Source organism: Stegodyphus dumicola, chromosome 10 (assembly GCF_044657685.1).
Source record: "Stegodyphus dumicola isolate Sdum_Otavi_A_Nest chromosome 10, ASM4465768v1".
NCBI classification, from domain to species: Eukaryota; Metazoa; Arthropoda; class Arachnida; order Araneae; family Eresidae; genus Stegodyphus; species Stegodyphus dumicola.
The window spans coordinates 113,857,816-113,880,662 of record NC_140777.1 but is presented as its reverse complement, the minus strand read 5'-3'; the positions used below and the strand labels follow the sequence as shown (position 1 = coordinate 113,880,662).

General features: G+C 30.5%; 1 protein-coding gene across 5 annotated transcripts in view; it reads left to right on the top strand.

Moving 5' to 3' along the window:
- Positions 1–22,847, top strand: part of LOC118185875 (membralin-like) — a 209,952-nt gene that overhangs the window by 141,059 nt on the left and 46,046 nt on the right. For all 5 annotated transcript variants that reach the window (XM_085825395.1, XM_035355796.2, XM_035355795.2 and 2 more), the window contains exons 7-9: positions 5,834–5,891; positions 7,012–7,095; positions 9,364–9,496. In XM_085825395.1, the coding sequence (XP_085681521.1) occupies positions 5,834–5,891; positions 7,012–7,095; positions 9,364–9,496 (275 nt within the window). The remainder of the gene's footprint in view (positions 1–5,833; positions 5,892–7,011; positions 7,096–9,363; positions 9,497–22,847) is intronic.

Sequence of the window (22,847 nt, the reverse complement as noted above, 5' to 3'; positions counted from 1 at the left end):
TTTATTTTTGCTACAAAACATACATTTTTTGTAGCTTTTAATGTATAGTTATACTAATATAATTTTAGAAGTATTATCATAAATTATAACTGCTATAAAATGTTTTTAGAGCTTTTTTAATGGACATTTTTTAGAAGTAAGAAAAGAACTGTAATCATGTTATAACTAAAGGCTATTATGATTATTATGACTGAAAGTATCTAACTATGCAAGTTCAGGTGTAGATAATTGCTTTAGTTTATTGAGTTCTTATTTGCTTAATGGGTCCTTAATGTTTCCATTGATGGTTCTTAAAATTCTTTAAAAGTATTTAATTTCCATGTGCAAAAGTGTGTACAAACCTTGTAAATTATCATTTATTTATTGCTTATCTAGAGTGAATATTTAAAGAACCCACAACTCGCTGTAGTATATATGGAGTTGTTTGTGTTTGTATGTGCATATATAAATGGAAGTACATAAATAAATCTACTACTCTCTAACACCAAGGAAAATTTTGCAATCATTAAAATACATAAAAAAGTATAATGAAAATTAAAATAAATTAATAAACATTCCCCCCCCCTAAAAAAAGGAATTTTGAAGCAGAAATGAAGGCAAGGTGTTATAAAGATTTTTGAAAGTAAGCTTTAATCTAAAATTGGTAGAAATTCTAGTTAAAAACTGAAAAGGCCTCAAATCTGTATATCTTTAGTGGAAAGACTAGACCTGAACACTTTAATGAGTCAGTTACATTTATAAAATCGAATAATGTTTCCATGTTCTGAAAGTGCTTCAAAATTTTTTTCTCTAAATTAATAAAAGACTTTCAGGATTTTACTACAAATTAGATAGAGCTATTTCAAAGTAAAACAGAATCATATATGGGCAAAAGATTCTGAATTTTAAATCCTAATTGAAAAAACCAAACATTACAAAAATATGCAAAATACAGATAGTCTTTATTTATTTTTTTTTTTTTTTAAGTGTATGTATAATAAAGTCAAACTGATAAATAATTCTTGCAATTTCCATTTAAAATATGAGTTCTTCATTCTGTTCTGTTATCAATTAAATGCCACTTCCTTAAAAAGGGTTGATCAGAACTGCTGCAGTGTTGTTAGTTGGGGCTGGCAATATGCAGCTCATTCAAATATTTCAGATAAGTTTTGCAGGATATGTATGTGGCAGGTATGTTGGCTAATAATTTCCTAGTGAGGCCATTTCTTTACATTAGAAACTCTTTTAGTAGAGCAGTGAATTGAGTCACCGATGCTTCAACTTCAGTGTCTTTTTGCCCAGTGGGATTAAAAGTTAACTTTCAGTGTTTTGCACTGAGAATTTTGTCTTCCTGTCAGTTGGCTGAATTGTTTGATTTTACTTGCAAGAACTTTTTTTTTTTTTTTACTCTTTTTAACTGTAGTATTTTTAGGTTTTTCTGCATTTTACAGTTTATAATGAATATATTTTTAGTTTTTATTTACTTTTGCCTTATCATGAAGGGAGAACTGAATTGATTGAGTAAGAAATATATCATGGAAATTCAGGGAAATAAACTTAAATGAAGTACAACAAAAAATGTCTATAATTTAATAGGCTGTATATTGAAGTCATGTGGTGTCCACATCAGCTTTTTTTAATCAGTGAATTGTATTTCCTTGAAACCTAAGTTAATCACATTAGTTCCAAGCCACATTTTTCTGAATGCTTTCAAAATTCTAATAAAATACTAATAAATGTGATAGATATTTTAAACATATAATTTCAGAATTCTAATAAAATCTAAATAGAGAAGGATTACAGCGGTATCGTTCTCTCTGTTGTTAGATGCATTACTGTCAATCTAACAAGGTATCCGACTACGTTCGATACCCTAATTTTGAAAAAGTGTACAAATAAATTAATTTTTGGTGTTAATTAGCAGAATGCTACTTAAAATGATAGAAACAGTTTATAAGCATATTATTCAAATTTTTACTTTTTTCTCACATTTTGGATAAAAAATGTATTCAAATTTCAGTATCACGAGATTAGTTCCCTCAAAATTATTTATCAATATTTTACCTTTATTTTTTTCACTTATATTTATTAAAGCATAAGGAATAAAATAGACTAAAATCTAAGTCATAAAGCAAAATGTCTATTAAATGTACCTGTTTGAGTACATACACTAGCTATTTTTCGAGAAATTTTTCTCTCTTCATTTACAAAATTGTCTGCAAAAATCTTAAATATGTATATAAACCTAAACTTTTAGCCCATTTAATTCCCAATATTCTATAGAATATTTGTGGGAAGTATCATAAAATTGCTGTAGTAATATTTTAAGTTACGGTGTTTTTCGTATTAGAAATGTTGACAAAAAGAAGTTTTTAAAAAAACAAATTTAAAGTTTTATCTTTAGAAAATACATTAGAAATTGATATATTACATTGCTAAAACTGCCCTGTTTTGTATATTATACCTTCTGTTTACTATATTTTAGAAGATTTTTTCTTTAAAGAAGCTCTTAATTTTTTTTTCTTGTGAATTTTACGGAATGTAAAGAGTGCCAGTTTGAATCGACAATCCGAGTTTTATCAATACAGTTATATCCCTTGACAGTATATTGTCCATGTTTCATATTAAGTTTTGCCAATATTTTTAATATACCCAAAAATCCATTACAGTCAAAAGTCGTTAATCCGGACTCGTCGTGACTTCGGCGATTCCGGATTATCGATTTTTCCGGATTATAGATCATCAGTTTAAATCGGGTAAGATGGCATGCAGAAATTATAAAATTAAAAATATGAAACCGTAATTTATGAAATAAAGAACAATTATAATCTAAAGTTTATCAAAATTTACAAAAAAAAAAAGCTTAATATTTATTTGTTTACTTTATTAAACATTTCTTTCAATGTAAGTTGTTTAGGTTGCTTTGTTTTTTATGTGATAATACTTTCTCTTTAATTCTATAAATAGACATAATTTCTTGTTCAGTTACAAAGTTCCGCTGTTCAAGTCCTATAATTGCTGTGTTGAGAATACCGACTAATTTGTCAATCGAAATTTTTTCGTTTTCAACCTCTGTGTCACTTTCTTCGCTATCGGAAGGGAATTATAATGACTAGGAATTTGATTTAAATCATGCAAAAGATGAAGTACATCGAGATGAAATACTACATTTAGTAAGGAATTATAAGCCAAATAAAATAAAAACATCTGCCCTGAAGATAAGGGTAGTGCTGACAGATCAACTTCCAATTCATTGCGTGCCGCATCGTTCCCACCCCTCAGAGCAGCGTGAAATTGATAAACAGATTTCGGAATGGTTAGATAAACAAAGGATATGCCTTTATCCATCTTTTGCAGCAATTCCACTTTTTGTTTAATGGACTTCGAAACATACTTTCGCTTTGTAGATCCTTTACATATTAGTAAATATATATCAGAAATTCTATTTGACATAATCGAAAGTTCAAGCTTACTTTTTTATAAAATTGCTCTAACAGTCTGCAAAAAATAATAAGCCGAATCCAATTCGAAGATTAAGGAACAACGCAATCTGCAACATTAACTGAATTAGATAATTTTAGCTTTAAACGGCCATTCGTAAACGTATTTTGCGCATGTGCACATGCATATTCGCAGCCGTAAATGTCTTGCGCGCTGACGCATGCGCAGAAAGTTTGTAGCTTTGAGGTCTGGATTATAGATCATTCCGTATTATGGGTGTCCGAATTAACGACTTTTGACTGTATTAAACTGTATTACTCCTATATACGAACTAAGACACAATGTTGTCAACTCAACAAACACTTGTTTTGGTATGATACGTTATTAAAACTCTTATTGTTCTGAGTTTCGAAACACATTGGACAGGATAATGCAGAAAATACAAATTTTAGAATTTCAACATCGAATATTCTAATACCAGCTTCATAACCAGCAGCATTATTAGCTTCATTATAATTTTCAGAAAATGTTTTATTGTTTCCTAGTTTCGATTCACGGCAGAAGCTTTCACAGTATATCTGTTTCCAGCAAATCGCTGTTTTTTAGAACGAAAAGTTTCACACAGATCTATTACAACGTTGACAATAATAAAGTGAAAATATTTTTATCACAATGTTAAAATAACAAAGCAGAATGAGATAAAAAATAATACTGAATAACAGCAAGCACGCTAAATCAGAGTGTAGTCAAATCAGAAGTAAAGACAAACAGAAATGTTGCCAAATTTGATACTGAAATTTCGAAAGTAATCTTGCTTCCAAGCACATAATAATAATACATATATTTCAAAATCATCTTTTGAATATTGCCAACAGTATTCAAATGAAATATTCTTGTTTAGAGCAGTCTGTGTCCCTTAAATATCAACTTCTGGCCATTTAAACAGCCATAACTCTACTTCTAATTACCGGAAAGACAAAACAAAAATAGTTTTGGAAGCTAAAAATATAAGCTTTAAGTTAAAGCAATAAATTTTTTTTTTGAAAAATTTCTTCAAAATTCACGATTAGAACGTAGTCGGATACCAACTAGCATTTGGTACTTCTGCTAGTATCATCTAAATTTGAAACTTTGTGAAATTTTCCCTATTTATATAGATTAAAATGATCTACTACATCAAAGTATATTCCCGAGAAAAATTTCATTGTTGATGAAAATTTTGCATTCTGTAAAGAATATTTATCCTAGCAGCAGTTCAAAATTTACATATTATGCAAAGCCAGTCCTGGTTATATATAATCGTGTATGTACTGGAGAGGGAACTTTAGTTACACTATTAATGCTCTCTCAAGTTGTAATGACATTGATGATACTGTTATAATAAAAAAAGAAAGACATAATTATTATGCTGAGCAATTAATTACTAAAATTATGTGATGTTTATTTGAGTTTTCGAACAGATTTAATTTGATCAGTCAAGTGGGGATTTAGCACCTGAAGAAAGCAAATGAAAACAAAGCCAAATTGATTGAAAATCACAACTAAACTATGTGTAGTGTAGATACTGTCTATTAGTATCTTTCTAATTACCTAGTAGCCAGAAGTAGTAAAGGAAAATATCATTTGACATTTTTGGAAAATGAGATCTTCTTTCTCATGAAGCAGTGTCATTTAACCCCTTTTTGGAAACTATCCCACCTTCAGAGAATATAGAATATCCTAAAAGAAAATAAAAAAGTATATGCATCTCTTTCCCCCAAAAGCAAACAAAAGACTTTTCTAGGAAAACTTTATTATTAAGAGGATTGCAACATTACGATTTTCATACCATGCTTTAAAATTTACCACACACATAAGAACTTTTATATTTTGTAAAAGTAGTATGTAGTATCTGATAAGCTAATATGCAATTTTATATGAATAAAATTAACATCTTATAAATTATTTATACTACCATAGTCTTATAAGGTAAATAGTGTGTTAAAACATTTTTGCCTAGTTGATACATTTGAAGAAAGACAAAAATAAGTTTAAAAAAATGACTATTTTAGGTAATTTTGTATTGTATCACCTCCAAATAAATAAATAAAATTAATTTCATGAAAAATGTGCTACTATAATAAGGTAATAATACCTTTTGATTCTGAATTTGTAAATTAAGAGGGCAGTAAAATATTAATAATTATTTGAACGTTTTATGTGACATTTAAAGTTTAAATGTTTTCTATAAGTTTATAACTGTGTTTAATTAAGAAATTTCTCATCTGGTGTGTGAAAATATTACAGTAAATTACAAAAGTAATTTTTTAAACATACTGTGAGATGTATTTGTTGTATATTTTTAATACATTTTTTATAAAATTTTTGTTAATATTTTTAATACATTTTAATTAAAAATTATTAATTTTTTTAGACTTTATCCATTTCAATGTTGTTAAGGTACTCGCATCACCAGATTTTCATGTTCATAAGTAAGTTTCTCTTTTTAATTTCATTATGTGTGTTCTTTATATTATTTTTATATCTTTTGGATTCATTTTTAAATGCAAAACTTTTTTATCAGACAAATAACTTGGTTTAAGGTTTTTTAAATTTGTTTAAAATATTAGTTACCAGAATTTATTTGAGTAATTATTATTATTAGTCCAAAATTTGCCCAGAAGGATTATTAATTTCGTTTTGGCATTTTGCATTGATTCACTACAAGCATTGTTTCACTTTTCAAATTGTTGCCAGCAAATATTATCACCCTGTATTATATTTAATGAAATGAAATATTGAAGAATCTACATAAATGTATGTATGTTATTGTGATAAAACAGCGGTACCTAGAGCCATCAAATTTTGAGTATTGAATGTTTCCACCCGAATATGGGCATCTGGAAGCCCAAATTTGAAATTTAGAATTTGTTTTACTATTGATTTAATATTTTTTAAAACTTTAATGAATTTTTCATTAACAAACGCAAGGATTTCAAAGCAAGCAATGGCAACGTTGTACAGAAAAAAACATTTTAATCTCCAGCGCGTGAGACAGTGTATCGGAAATTCTAAAGATACGCTCATTTTAAAATTATTTGGTGATATTGCTCTTGAACTGAATTTTATGGTTTAAGTGCAAAGAAGAGATATTTATTAAGTAAAGGTAAGACTGAAAATGTTAAAAAGAGCCTCTTTGGACTTAATTTAAAATCTGAAAACTTTAGATTTTATTTATTTATTTATTTGTGTGAGTTTTTTTTTATATGCCATTACCTGTTTGAATAACATTTTGTGTAACATAACATTATTGGAAATATTTTTTCTTATTTTATGGATCTGGTATTAATTTAAAAGTAGCAGCATAGTGAAATTTTAATATTTTCCTCATATATGTGCATCTTTTTATTTACATTTGCTAAACAAACATGAAATTGATTTTTTAAATTAAAATAAAACATAATATGTTTATTTATTTCTAAAGTTATTTTTTTATTTTTTGGTATTATAAAAATTTAAGTAATCTGTTATTGTGTATTTGTCTCTTGTTTTAGATTTATGTTTAAAGGCACCTTCTCATAAATTTTAATTTTTGAATTTTGTCTTACATAGTTGAACTGCTGCATGTATTTGAATTTAATACAAGTGTTAGTTTTCCAGCTGCTCCTTTGCTAACTGTTGTTTTAGCATTAGTTGGTAAGTAAAAGTTGATACGAGGTAGTATTGATTTATATGCATTACATACCATGATATTTATGTTTCTGTAGATAACAACACATAAAGCATTTTGTCATCTTATATTAATCTTGATACCTGATGCTCATGTAATGATGCAAAGTATTTAAAAAAGCAGTAGTAGATTTTACTTGTATGTTGCTAATAAAAAGAAAACACTTTATTTCCATATTTAGTTATGATTTCAGTGTATTATTTCAACATAACTATTTCTCAATATTGCAATAACTATTTCTCAGTATTGCATTAATTAAAATCAATTTAGATGAATGTATTATTACTGTTTGCCTTCCAGGTTTAATCCATTGCTCTTTGTGCTGTGGTAATTTATTAGAAATTTTAGTAATGTATGGGCCACTACTACTGATTATATTATTAAAACTCTAGTTGTAAATTGTTGCACCAGTACTCTCCATAACTTCTGTGCATTAAAAATGCACATAGTACAGTGCTGACTGTTGTGTTAATGTATGCTGACCAAAGTGTTGATAATTGCTGATTGTCATTAAGATGTTGGATGTTCAATATTAGCATATTTTTTGGTTGTTAATTAGCAATTGAAAAGGAAAAGGCCTCAGAATTTTTATAAGGAATGTGTATGGACATTAGTTTTTTTGTTGGTCATGTTTTATATTTCTATCATAATTTTTTTATTCTTTTAATTTCACTTTTGGATGAAAAGTTAGATGAGCAAAGAACTTGTGTAGACTATATTGGAGTCCATTAGCTGTATGAAAAGAGTGCATAAAAGAACCAAGTGTCAGTGAAACATCTCTGTTTAGGGCAATATCTGCTGATTCTAGAGTAATATTTTAAAATTTATTGCAGTTTGCATCAAATTAAGAAACAAATTAGGATTTGAGAAAGGGACTAAAAGCTATTATTTTTATTCATTTTAAGTCACTAAATGGAAATGTCAGCCACTGATGCTGAATATGTGAACTATGTATATAACAAGCAAATTATGTTATAATATATGTAGAGCCTGTGGGTCTTCAGCTACTTTTTTAATATCTCAATTTCTTTACAATATACTTTTTAATCATTTTCAATTCAGTCAGGAATATATGATTATGTTTTTAATGTAATGCTAATAATATGCACAGACATTTTAAATAATATGTTGATATAAGTATAATTTTTTACTTTAGAATAGGTACTTCAGAGTAATTGTAACTCTCATGCCTTGTGTCATAACGATGGTAATGACATTTGCAGCAGATGATAGAGTCCTTTAATTGCTTTTTTTCCTTTATTTCCAGTTGTTGTGTTTTGCTTCTTGAGAGGCATACAAGTAATGGCAGACTTGATCTATAGTTAGCTAATGAGATGGAGAAAATAAGTGTTGTGCAGTGATAATGACATAATGTTTATTTTTCATATTTTAACTTCTACACTATAAACAGTAGTTACCCTTTTAAGAAAGAAATAAACATAGAAATATGTGTAAAATATCTCATTTATGTTCATGATTTCATTACCTCATGTCAATTACTGAGGAATTTTGATGTGTTTCATTCCATGCAAAATAGGAAAACAAGTAATAATGTACTTTTCTTCAACTCTAAAAAATTGATTTTAGTGTCTGAATTGTTTCTGCTCTGAGGTGAGGCTGTGACAGTTTCATGAACTGGTTTTGTATGAAATTTTCTGCTATCTAGCTACCTAGCTTTAATGGAATGGCCATATTTCTTATAACAGTCCTTACATTTCTACATTCTTCCATTCCCACAGGGAAAAAAAGGAAAGTGATAATGTGACAATTATAATTGTGATCAATGCATAATTTTCTTTGTCTATGTTGTGACATAATAGTAAAATTATGTCACAAGAAAGTGAAACCTCATGCTGTTACAATATTTGATGTGGATCATAAGAAATTGAATATGTTGTATTGGATAGTAAAAGAAATGATTATGCATAATCTGTAAAGTTCTGTGATATGCTTTGCAAACAATCTAGCTTATATGTCTTTAGCATTACTGTTCTTACTAATGATAATAGCAATAAATTTTTCTCAAAATGTGGTTTTCACTGTTAATCCTTATGTTAGATCTCTGTATAGCTGAAAAAAACTGTTGCATTCAATCTTCAAAAGTATTAACTTACAGATGTTTTGCATTTAATAATATGTTCTAATTGCATTTTTTTTCCAGTTTTAAATTCTAGCATACTTTATTGATAAATATTTCATTGGCTAATGATATTGCTTTTGAATTTATTTTTTAGGAATGGAAGCTATAATGTCCGAGTTCTTCAATGATTCAACAACTGCTTTTTATATAATTCTCATAGTATGGATTGCAGATCAATATGATACTATATGTTGTCATACTCCTCTTACTAAAAGGCATTGGCTCAGGTAGAAACTATATTTTTTATATGCAGAATTAGCATTTGAAATTTAAACATAGGCCCCCCTAAAAAAACAGCCTTAGTTTGATATAGATTTATAATACAATTCTGTAGATTTTGAAGGCAATCAGACATAAAGTCCTCTTTCTTCAGGAGCTTAGATTCATGTAAAAATGTGAGGACTGACAGAGAAAAGGAAGAGGCTTTGTGAGATTATCTTCAAAATTAAAAGAGTTTTATTTAAAATCTATGCCAAACTAAGGTTGCTTTTTTTATCTAATTTTAAATTTTGCATTGGTGTTTTTTTCTTCCAAGTTTAATTTGAAATTTATATGAATAATTAACCTTTAGTTCACTGCATTATAATATCACTGCACTTTCAGTATTTATAAAGAGCTTTTGTGGTTGGAACCTTGTACATTTGTCTTCAGTAGAAAATTTTGAGTACCACAATGTGTATTACAATTTTAAAGAAAAAAATTAAATCATTCAAACTAAATTTTTTGCCATCAGTGGCTTAAGGCTAATCTTTCATCATATTGTAAGATACATGGCAGAAAAATAAGGTTTACAGTATTGCCAATTTTCCATCTGTTGCAAGCAATTGAAAAATTGAGATAGTCGATAAGTGAATTCATTAAAAAAGTTGTCTCTTCTGCAAGTTTGCACTTCTGTGTCTTCCTAGAACAGAAATATATATATATATATTTTTTTTTGGTTCAGAAAGAAACATGCAACAAAAAATAAATTTTATACTCTAATCGTTATCAGTCTCTTCAAGGTCTAGTTTTTGATGAAGCCTCTACCAGTGCTGAGACATTGGTGACTGATCTATAATGCATTGCTAGTATCCTTTTTAAAATTGGTAAGACTAATAACTAATTAATGTAAACAAATATTGTTCCCAGTTATTATAGTTTGCATCAAAAATTACATTTTTAGCATCGTGGATTGGTCAACACGATATACAGTAGAAACACAGCTATCTGGAAAACTCGGGAAATACCAGATTCTGGATATGCAAAAATTCTGAATAATTGAGCCTATAAAAATTGCAGTTCATGGTAGAAAAGCCATGAAAGAATAGAAGAAAAAAATTTCAGTCTAAAATTGTAAAATGAGTCATTTTATGTGTTACCAATTTGAATATTAAACCCTACATATAAATTATGCGAGATTTTGAAGGAAGAAAGGGGATTCCAAACATAAATACTTAAGTAAAACATCATATTTGTTGATAAAAGTCTGTTGATCATGAAACTTGTTGTAGATCTTGTTGTGACAAGTGCCAAACTTGCACTTGTCATTCCAGCAGAAGTTTGAAAGAACAGCTCCACTGGCATTCCAGTTACATTTCGCAGTGGGTGCAAATGAACAGAGGTGGTGCAAATGAATATCACAAATTTGTGGCTGACAAGTGTCACAAGTGTCCCTTGTTATGGATACTACGTATGATTTCTAGCTCTAATGCTTTGGGTACCACAAGTAGCTCACGACCATTGTCAAACTTGTATAGTATATCATTCTTCACTAGAAAATCTTTCTTTAGTCCTTGCTCGACTAAGGATTTTAGCAACTGGAGACGCTCATCACTTCTTTGCGCAGCTGCAATTTTTGCCGTAACTTCTCCCTGAAAACAAGTTAACTTCTCCCTGAGAACAAGTAACCATCATGACGGCATTTCACTTAATGAATCCACATGCTTCATTTGCTGCCCAGATTTGTGAACAATTTCATAGTCAAATTCTTCTAGAAGTAACACCTATCTCGCCACTTTAGGAGTTAAATCCTTCTTAAACATATGGAAAGCGTCACAATCCGTAATTATTCTATTCTGACCTAAAATCCTAAAAGGTAATTCCTGAATTTCTTTAGAGCTTCTACTATAGCATAAAGATCAAGCTCATAACTGGATAGCTTCTCTTGTTGGAGGCTAGTTTTTTCACTCATGAAGTAAATGGAGTGTAACTGTCCATCATCTGACTTTTGTAGCAATACAGTGCCGAAATCATGACTGCTTGCATCTGTATGCAATTCTAATGATGCTCCTTGTTTAAAAATATGAAGAACCGGACTTGTCAATAAAAGTTCTTTCAATTTATTAAATGCATCATTTTGCTCAGGTCCAAATTTAAATTCTGCTCTGTTACGAAGAAGATCACTTAGTGGTTTCACTATTTTTGAATAGTTGGCAATAAATTTCCTAAAATACCCAGTTAAGACCCAAGAAACTGAATATGCTTAAGGTTTTTGGGTTCCGGGAAATTTTGAACAGCCCTGGTTTTTTTCAGTAGAGGGGTGAATTGTACCATCCTTAATAACATACCCGAGAAATTCTATTTTTCTTTTTAAAAACTGGCATTCTTAAAATTGATCTCCAAACCGTATTCTTTGGCTACTTCTAAAATGCGTTTTAACTTTTCTAAACCTTCTTTCTTGTTTCGTGCTGGAATAATAAAATCGTCCATGTAAGTAAAAACAGTATCATCCCGAATTAAATCTCTAAACACATTATAACTAAATCTTTGGAACACACTAGGGGACGTGCACAAACCAAAAGGTGCTTTTAGAAATTCGTACAAACCTGCATGTGTAATAAATGCCAAATATTTAGTGCTTCATCCAAACGATCTAAAACCTCTTCTACTTGTGCCATGGGTAAAGAATCCTTAACTATTTTTTTATTGAATTGCCTGAAGTCAACACAAATTTGTGTCTTGCCTATTTTTTTCTACACAAAACAATTGGCAAAGCATATTCTGAACATGATGGCTTTATAATCCCATCCTTTAACCATTCATCTATTTGATCATCAACAATTTTTTGGTCAGCAAAAGGAATTCTCCTCGAACGCTGAGAAACTGGAATTTCATCCTTTAATATTATTTTCATTTTTAAGTCTGTACTGCGCAGCTTTTCTAAGGGTTTATACTCATTAATAAGAGTTGAAACAGTATTGTGTAATTCTTTATCCTTAATGTGCGATAAATCTCTTTCAATAAATCTCTTTCGCTGTCTCCCTCAATGGCTGCAGAAATAAAAGACAAAAAATTCCTTTCCGAAGAGATGGAATCATTTTCATATTGCGTAATCATCACTCCATCAGACCAGATGTTAGCTAGACATGAAGGCAGCATAACACATTCTGTTATTAGGTCAGAGACCATTGCTGCTTCTATCTCTTTTTGTTTTTCGCTTTCACATAAAGAAAAAATAAACTTAGCCGTTTCAGCTTTAACCAACAAACTTTTGAGTTCTATACATCCACATGATATTTTATTTGGAAAAAGAGATTACTTTACAACTATCGATTCACGTCCAGAATCTATTAAACATTTTATTTTCTTACCATCAATCAACAGTTCAATAAATTCTAACTGATTTCTAGCTGCATTATTCGATCCAATCTTTAATCTTTAACCCAGCTACCTTTTTTAGAGACAAATGTTCCTCCTTTTCTAGATGTTTGGGGCAATTTCTCGCAAAATGAAATAATTTCCGTCATATTATGTTTCTTGGGCTGGATATGTGTTTCCTTAACGTGCACTAAATGTGGGCATTACATAAACCAGCCATTTTAACGGCACAAAAACGTTATTAACACACGAACAAAATAAGAACAAACGATTAACATAAAAATAGAACCACGTTTATCATCACGCTGGCATACAGTGGGTTACCTTCGTTACTTCGCTACTCTTCTCTAGTGAGTCATATGAGAGAGAGAGAGAGAGGCTGTGCAGGCCGTTAGGCTAAAACTACGCATGCGTGGTTATCACGTCATGACACCTCCCCTCTAAAAGATTTTATTGTGTCCTTCAATGACCTGTCGAATCCACATATAAACATTTTTTGAAACAAAACAAAATTACATTCATGAAATTTTCGAACTTAAATCTTTCACATAATCATAAAAACAAGACAATACAAATCAATCATTTAAAATTAAACATAATACTTAGCAAATCCTGGCTAAATCTTTAAACATATTACATAACATTAGGAAAAGAAAAACCCAAAGCTTAGCATTTAAATAAAAAAAAATTTCACACTAAATGTCTTATAGTTCATAGTTCATAACGTCAGTCATTCTTCACTCACTGGAAAATATAATCATATCAAAATCACGTCATCAGTAAACTCAGCATAGGCTTTTAGTCTACACATAATGTTACCATTCCATTTTGTTGACACATAAACTACTGGATGCACATATTTACTTTCTGATTCAGCTGTTAGCTTTAGCTGTAATAACTTATCTATTTGTCAATCAACTTCATTTTTTAGAACTTAGGTATCCGAAACGATTTCTGCTTTTTTGGCATACTTCCAGGCTTAAGTTTCATGTTATGTTCTGCAACATTGGCGATTTTCGGAATAATAGATCTTAGGTTCTTATGTCTTCTTAAAATTTAAAAAATAAATTTTAAGAAGTTCTTTCCTCTTATGCTGTTCAAGGTGCGTAAAATCACATTCCTCATTAGAATAGTGTTTTTTTGCTTTCCGTGGCACAATTCTTGGAATGTTTTCAACTTCGCCAAAGACAATATATGTATCATATATCACACCGACATTATTTACATTGGTATTCAACTCTCGTATCTTGTTTGCATGAACGTGCTTCGAGGAATTGTCAGGCATTTGTACTATGTAACTATAATCAGTATGCTTTTTGATGATTGTAGCAGGTCTCATTCATCTGGCATAAACTTTGTTTTGACTATCAGGGATTAAAATTATAACGCTGTCACCTTCCTTGAATTCTTTACGACAAGTCTTTCGGTTATGGTAAAATGCATAAGCTTGTTGCTTTCCAACATATGTAAGTTGCGTACTCAGCAGCTTTTTCCAATTTCATCTTCAAATCATTCAGATAATTGGTAACTGAGCTTAACTGTCCATGAGGAACAGGAGTTTCAACAGTCCATGACGTTTTCAAGATAGACTAAGGGCCATTATGACATCTTCCATAAAGCATCTGGAAAGGACTATTATAGCATTAGGAACTTCTTGATAAGTCCAACATAGCATTAGGAACTTCTCGATAAGCCCAAAGTAAGTATGGTAGATGCTTCTCCCATTCTTTGGAATGTTCCCTAATGGTATGTATGATGTATTATTCTCTTTAAAACAGCATTAAATCTTTCTACAAGGCCATTTGAACTTGGATGATAAGGAGTCGAAAACCTTGGAGATGATCCGATCCTTTTAAAAAACTCGAGTCAACAAAGCAGTAAAATTAGTTCCTTGATCTGAAGCAACAATCTGAGGGATTCCTGTGCATGAAAAGATTTGCAACAACGCATCGCATATTGCTTTGCCATTCAAATTCTTCAATGGCACCGCCTCGAGCCATCTTGTACATTGATCAACAGCACATAGAACATACTTATAATCTCTACAGCTTGGCTCTACAGGTCCAAGGATATCCACATTAATTACCTGGAATGGTTCTTTAGGACATGTTACTGGCGTAATCGGAACTTCATCAAAAGGACGCTTTTTCGCTTGAAGTTGACAAGAAGTACAAGTATTGAAATATTCATTTACATCTTTCTTGATTTCAGGCTAATAGAAGGAATATCTCAAACGTTCGACTGTCTTCTTGGTTCGCAGGTGACTTCCCCATAAGCTAGAATGAGCTAAGTCCAAAATTTATTTTCTTCTTTCTTTAGGAACGACTAACTGGTGAACTCTCTCTCCTAAAATTTTATCTTTATGATACAAAAAGTTGTCAATAACAATAAAGTTATTACTTCCGTTCTTAGCATTTTGCCAGCATGTTTTTAAAGATGGATCATTCATTTGTTTAACTCGAAACAGTTTTGAATCCGAAACACATTGACCGTGTCTCGTGCTACCTTTGGAATCAACCTTACCTGTATCTTCATATACAAGAGCACAACAATCTATTATTTTATTAACAGTTTCATTACATTTTTCATTATTTAGGTTTTCCCTATCATAGTTAAGTATTTCATCAAAATTTTGAGTGTCATGGAAAGGCACTTCAACAAAACTATCATTAGTAATGTTTACATTTTTGCATTCAAAATTAAACTTTCGTTTAGCATCTCCCCTTAACTCATTAAAAGCACTTAACGACAAGAGTAAATCATTATATAACTTATCCACCATTGCACATGTTATAAAAATAGGTGACACAAATTTATCATCTTCTGAATACATTACTAAAGGTAGGTTAATGAGAGGAACTTTTAAAGATTGTGCGAAAGCTGACGAGAGGATAACACTTCCATGTGGCGTACAGTATTTTTCTGGTACAATGTCAGCCTTGACAACGGTTAATTGTTCAGTTGGCAAGTCACCCATTAATTCCTTAACTTCTTGATTCGCAGTAAAATATTTAGAAGAAATCTTTGCTGTTACGGCATTAGAATTATTCTTAATTTCTTCCTTAGCAACCTTTTCCTTATCTTCCTGCAACAATATATTATGATACTTAGAAGTACATTTTGAACATTTTAATTGAGAAGGACAATTTTTTGTTCTACAATTCCTTTTGAAACAAAGAAAGCACCAATTAGAAGCTTTTAAACTCTTTTTTTTCTTTCTTCCGGGGACATAACGCATTTTTCTGAAACATAATTTCCGCTTTCACAAAACACAAAATGAAACGTTCAAACAGCTGCAATTTTGTTTACATTAGGGGAATAGCTGGTGCCAAGCTTGTTGACAATGAATGAATTCTGAGTGTGGAAGTTGTTTCGCTTTTCATTGGGTTGTGAATGCTTTTCGAGAGAATTAGCGTAACTCTTAGAATAAAATACATTTAATGAAGTTCGTTCGCGACTTTCAATTTCTCACTTTAGAAATTTCATGAGGTCGTCGACATTAAAAGTTTCCTCATCTGTGTTTTGACAAGCAAAATCAAGCGTTATATTCTGAGGTATACATTTCATTAACAAAGGGTATAGTAAATTTCCATACGATTCACTTTTGACCCCTATCGAATTTAGTGACCTTACTTGTACGTTGCAGGTGTCATATAATTCCCTCAAAGAATTAATATCATTAGAACTTCGGACAGGTCATAAATTTAAGAGTTTATGCATGTAAGAATTAATAAGGAGATCTTTTCGTCCATATCTGTCTTTAAGAATTTTAAAAGCTTTGCTGTAATTTTCTGGCGATAAAGAAAAATCTTCTATCGCTTTTAAAGCTGCACTGTCTAACAGGCTAAGCAAGTAATTAAACTTATCTACTTTAGATAGTTCTTCATTTTGATTTATTGTCGTGTCAAAAGAATTGGAAAATGTTTGCCACACTTTAGCATTTCCATAAAATTTATCAATCATAATCTTTGGCAATTTAGCATTATAATCAGAACTTCTATCGACACTAGAAATAGATAAATTGTTACTATAATTAGAAGAAGCATTAGAAACTAGGGAATTATTGCTATTTCTTTTTCTTTCAATAATTTTGTGCCTCTATAACACCATTTCGCAGTCTTTTCTTCGTATTCCAAGACACTTTCTGTTTCAATGTCATTAACATCAGTCAAAGTTTTAATTTTTTCATCTAATGCTCTCAAAGAAATAGCTTTTACTTTTAAATTTTCCATTAATTTTTCTAGGTCTTCGAAGTTACCGACTGCAATTAATGATTCAATGGAACTTGTTACTTTAGTAATGGGTGAACAAATGACTTTCCGTTCTTTCTTAGATTTCGTTAGCTCTTCAGCCATTTTGTAACCTTGACTTTCACTGTACCACAAAATAAATTGAACAAAGTACTTCTTACCTTTCTGAAGACTCACGCGTTTACTTGTGAACTTTGAAGAATGGCATATTCTCCTTTTCTGACACCACTGTCATATTCTGCTTCTTGGGCAAGTTCTCTATATGTGTTTCCTGAACATGCACTAACTAAATGTGGGCATTGCATAAACCAGCCATTTTAACGGCACAAAAACTTTATTAACACACGAACAAAACAAGAACAAATGATTAACACAAAAATAGAACCACATTTAACATCACACTGGCATACAGCAGGTTACCTTCGTTACTTCGCTACTCTTCTCTAGTAAGTCATATGAGAGAGAGACGCTGCAGGCAGTCGGGCTAAAACTGCGCATGCATGGTCATCACGTCATGACAATTCTTCGTTACTCCCGCATACATAGCAAATATGTTCTGTTTTACTACTTTTTTGATTTACAAGCTTCTCTGAATCCTTGAAATTGCTCTGAGCTAAGATTGTTTTTGGAAAAATTAAGCTTTTTATTTTTTATTTTTTTTTTTAGGCGTCGATTCACGTGTTACTGGTATCAGCTAAAGATTTACCCCTGGATGAATAAAATAAATCACATTCTCTCCCCAACATTTTGGTTGGAACCAACTCTGGCCTTCCCGAACACTAATATTTTCCTTTGTTTTAGAATCCGGAGTTTCATACAACTTATCAGATACAATAAGATTACACAATTTCTTAAAGACATCTACCTCTCTTAACTTACAATAATAATTTAAAGTTGCACTGAGTCGAGCCGCGAATTGAACATGCGATTCAGACGAATGTCTCTGTGCATTTTTAAAATTGTTCAAACATTCACGGGGTGTCGGCTGAAATTCTTTCAATATTAATGATTTTAATTTATCATTATCTGCGATCTCTTGTTCAGAAACGTACGTTAAAACATTATTACATTTATCACCTAATAAATTAATCAACACTTCTGATTTTAACTCCACTGGTATGCTTTTAGTAGTAAAAGCTTTCTCAAGTGACTGAAAAAACAAATGCAGAGCTTCCGGTTTCTGGGGTACAGCTATAGTTAGTGTTTTGATGCTTTTAATGATATCTTCAACACTAGTCTGCATGCTTCTTCTATCACCTGATAATGATTGTGATTTGAAATTTTCTAGCTCAGTCTGCTTCTCAATTTGAGCTAATTTAAGGCATTCAATCTCTAACAGATAGTGTTCATTACTTGTAGGCGTCCGATCCTCTTTTGACCACGTCATGAAATTCAATGTTCGTTTTGAAGACACCAGAATTTTTGATAATTTTTCTAAAGTCAGCATTTTTAGCATTTTCTGGAACATTCTGTCTAATTTGTTCCGCAATTACTTTTAACCCTTTCAGGGGCGATGGTTTTGCCTTGAAACCACATTTTCAACATTTTTTTTAATTTAGAAAATTTGGTTTCATTTTCTCAAAACCGCTGCTAAAATTAAATCACTTCTTAAAGCTGATAACAGATGGCAGCACTAAACCTTTTTGGGCATCCATTAATATATACGAATCGTTCAAAAATACTGTGTTTTTGTCACTGTTCTCTTTGGGCTATTTTAAGGACAAAAAACACAACAATTTTTAATTTTTTCACAATATATTTTATAAGCAGGCATCAATGATTAATGAAATGTCCTTAGTTCACAAAAAAAAGTAATGGAACCCTTTTAATTTTGAATGTTTTCAGCGCGGTTTCAGTATGAAACCACCGCCCCTCTGAGACATCGAAGAAATGATCAGATGACGCAGTCGCGAGATTTTTTACAGCTGTGTTTATTGCTTTCAGATCACTGCTGTAAGCAGTTGCACCATATCTTCATTTGAGTGGCTTCAAAGATGAGGATTTATGGAGATTTTGAGAGAGGGAAAACATTTCTTATTTTTTACAGAGACACAGAGCACACTGAAGAACACTCACAGTTGCGTTTTTATTCTGCTTCTCTTAGCCGTCGCTTTTCTCATTCTTCTAGTTCATAGTAAAATATTTGTATACATCTAAATTTATTTTATTTCCACATATAATTGTCTTAGTTTTTAACATAATTTTTAAAAATATTTCATATTTTTATGTAAGTAATTTAGTGCATTATTAGTTACTTTTTGTCTCTTCCTGTTTTAAATTTTTTATTTATAATTAAAAATGTGTGTTTATGGAAATATTACTTACTTCATTAGTTGTTCAGTAATTTACTAGTATAATCTGCAATGTGGGTTACTTTAAAGTAAAGATAAATAAGCAAATGCTTAGTCTTAAGTGCTCTAGATGGGCGCTGGTTTCAAGGCGAAACCAGTCTCCTTTCCATAAAGGGGGACGAAAAAAAATTTTTTACACTCATTTATGTTGTCTATAGGACCATTGCATGTCATTATGCTTACTTTTTCAAAACTTTTAAAAAATTATAACATTGCGTCCCTGAAAGGGTTAAATCACTTTTCTTTAAATTATTTAAGAAGCTCATTTTAAAAATGAAACAAAAGTATCACTATCTTCAAGAAAGAAATAAAGCAAAGTTTTCACAGTACCTTCTCTGAAGTATCCAAGTATCCCGGACAGGCTCTCAGATTTTCTGTGGTATTGGAATTGAAGATGTTAGTCTAGAAGAATTAACAAGTCCAACGTTTTCCACACCACAGAACATTTAATGAAAATAACAGAGAAAAGGTACATTAAATTGAGTCACAATGCTGTTGAATACAAACAGGATTCTGGATAGCTTTTACCAATTTTATAACATAGGAGCTTAGTGCCTACTCGCACTTGCTGTCGTATTATGCAGTTCAATTTACCACCTCCTCGTGGAAACATACAGTTCATTATTTAAAACCTTCATGTGTAGACCTACGTCTTACCACCTTCCCGTGGAGACATTTTACCACCTTCATGTGGGATAGAGGACTGTCTGTCTATACGTCATACTCATCTTTCACTTCGCTCTCTCTGCTGGCTCATGAGGCCCTCTGGTGGCTGTGTTGCACTTACGCATACCACATTATGTAATGTTTAATTAAAGGATTTAGAATTATCTGAGATAAATATGAATCAGAAATATTAATATATACAGCAGTCAATAAGTTTGAATTGCAAAGTACAACTAAAAATTAACTATCCTGCAGGTACCAAAGTTCATTCTAGAGCAAAAAAGATTTCAGATAGAAATTAAATATAATTTTTTGCATTATTATCTTCGTATTGTTTATGTATGTTCTGATATATTTTTAGTAAGTTTAAAACTAAGTTAATTTTGTTTTTTTGGTAATGTTTGTAAAAATCAATCTTTATTTCGCAGAAAAAAAGTTCTGTCCTGTTGGTTGATTTCATGTTATGTGTGTGGCCTACATGCATTTAGAGTTTGAAACCACTGCATGCTGTTTTATTGAAGACAGGTCCCAAATTTGAAACTTTTTCAAAAACTGCAGTTGAGAAAAACAGCAGTTAATTTATACTGCTTTTTTTTTTTTTAAAAGCAAAAATTGTATTGATTTACTAAGAGTTAATTGGGGTTACATAAAGACAAATCACGCATATCTATTGTTGGTGCTAAATAACACCGATTAGCTACAATTTTTGTTTGTTTCAAATTGTAGTCATGTTTGTGCTTTATAATGAAGTTACAAATCTCTTATTTGCTTAATTTTATGTTTAAAAAAATGGAAATATTCTGGTTACTTGAGCTTTTCAGTTAGTTGAATGCTGGATAGTCTGGCTTTTATTATAGTTGACTGATTTTGACAACATACAACATCTGTGAAAACCACAGTTAAAAGTTATGCACTTTACACTATGAGGCTCTTCCTCATTTACTCAACTCACTAGGCGTCTTGCCAACAGACTGTAACTTTAAAAAATATTTAAGTCATTTTTTGATGGAAAAATGGTTTAACAATGACACTGCTGTCAAAAATGCCTTTCAACGTTTTCTTAAACCTAAATAATCAGACTTCTACAAAACTAGCATGAATACTAAACTAGTATTTGCATTTCATTAGAAGTGTGTTGTGTCAAATGATACCCACCTATTTTGGTTAAAATTAGTTTCAACTGAGTTACTGTTATTTCAAGTTACCAATGAAGCCAGAGTCAACAGTCACCAAGAATCAGTTATGTCTATACCAGATTTCACACTTAAAAGAATAGCGCCATATTGTTTTGTTTTTGGTCTGTTGAGATATTACATTTAGGTTTGAGATGTATTGGAATTCTGCTGTATGCATGATTCTTTAATATTGATTGTTGAAATTCTCAAAAATTGATTGTTGAAGTTGTTAAAGTTTATTGTTAAAAGTTGATTTTATTTTTGTTGTTGAAGTTAATTTAATAATTTAGTATTAATTTATTAACATTTTACTCTAAAAGCAGATAAACTACTTTATATTCACTTTTTAAATTGAATCATAAGTAAAATTTACTAACATATTTCTTTTTACAAAAGTTGTTTTATCAGGACTTTTTAACTTACTTTTTAATCACTTTTACCTAGAACAAATTAAAAAAAAAATGTTCTTGATTGAATTTTATGTGATTTTATTTTCTTTATTTAATTTAATGTCAGTGTAAAAGTAGCAAAAGTTTCTGCTTGACAAACTGAAGTCAAGGAAATGTCTCGCACTATTAGTCTCTCACTATAGTCTAAAATCTGAAATAAAACATGATTTAAATATTATAAATAAAACAGAAGAATGAAAATGGAAGGTCACATTTTGCATGAATTAATGTGAGTATATGAACAGGTTGTCAAACAATAACTGTGAATTAAGTATTGCAAAACCTTACAAAGATATTTATTCCTGATGGAAGCAAAAGGATGTGATATTAATGAACAGAAAATAAAAAAAAAAAAAACTTCTTTTAAAAGTTGTAAAGAGAAAAAACATGAATTAAAAATTAAATGTGTTAAAGTAAATATAAAATAAATTATATTAATCATTTACCGAAAGTATTGGAATATATGAATGAATTGCTAAGTAAAATTATGGTATTTAGGGTGTTTTCTGATTATATTGGCACTTCCACTGAAAAGTCACAAAAAAGTATTCATGAGCCAATGCAGTATATTGGAAAATAATTATCACCAAAATATATTTATGTGGGAAGTTGGGTATGTGGTTAGCTCACATCTTTTTATATATACATGAATTTGCACTTTTGAAATTCAACTGTGATTTTTATAATTGGTGATTCTTTTTGCATTGAATATACTTTTTTCTGTTAACAAATTGTAACAGAACTGTAGAGTTTACTGGTTGATAAGAAAGAAAGCATTGCATTTTAGAAGAAATATGTCATTTTGCCCAACAGCTGTGATTGCAAAAATTCACATTCTATGAAATTGAACTTCTAAAACAACAGAATTTTTTGCAAACACAATGCAAAAAATTAAAGCAGAATGTTAGAATGCTGATCGGAAATTGGTTTGAAGATGGCCATGTCTCATTTACAGCAGTTATTCGCTTTATTTATTGTTTGCTGATTAAAGGAACATCAGTTAAGAAATGGATAACATGATTATGGGAATAGCATTTTCTAGGTTTATTCAATTGTCTATTGAAAAAGTTATAAAAATTTAAAAACGCTTCTTTTCACAGGAAAATAATAA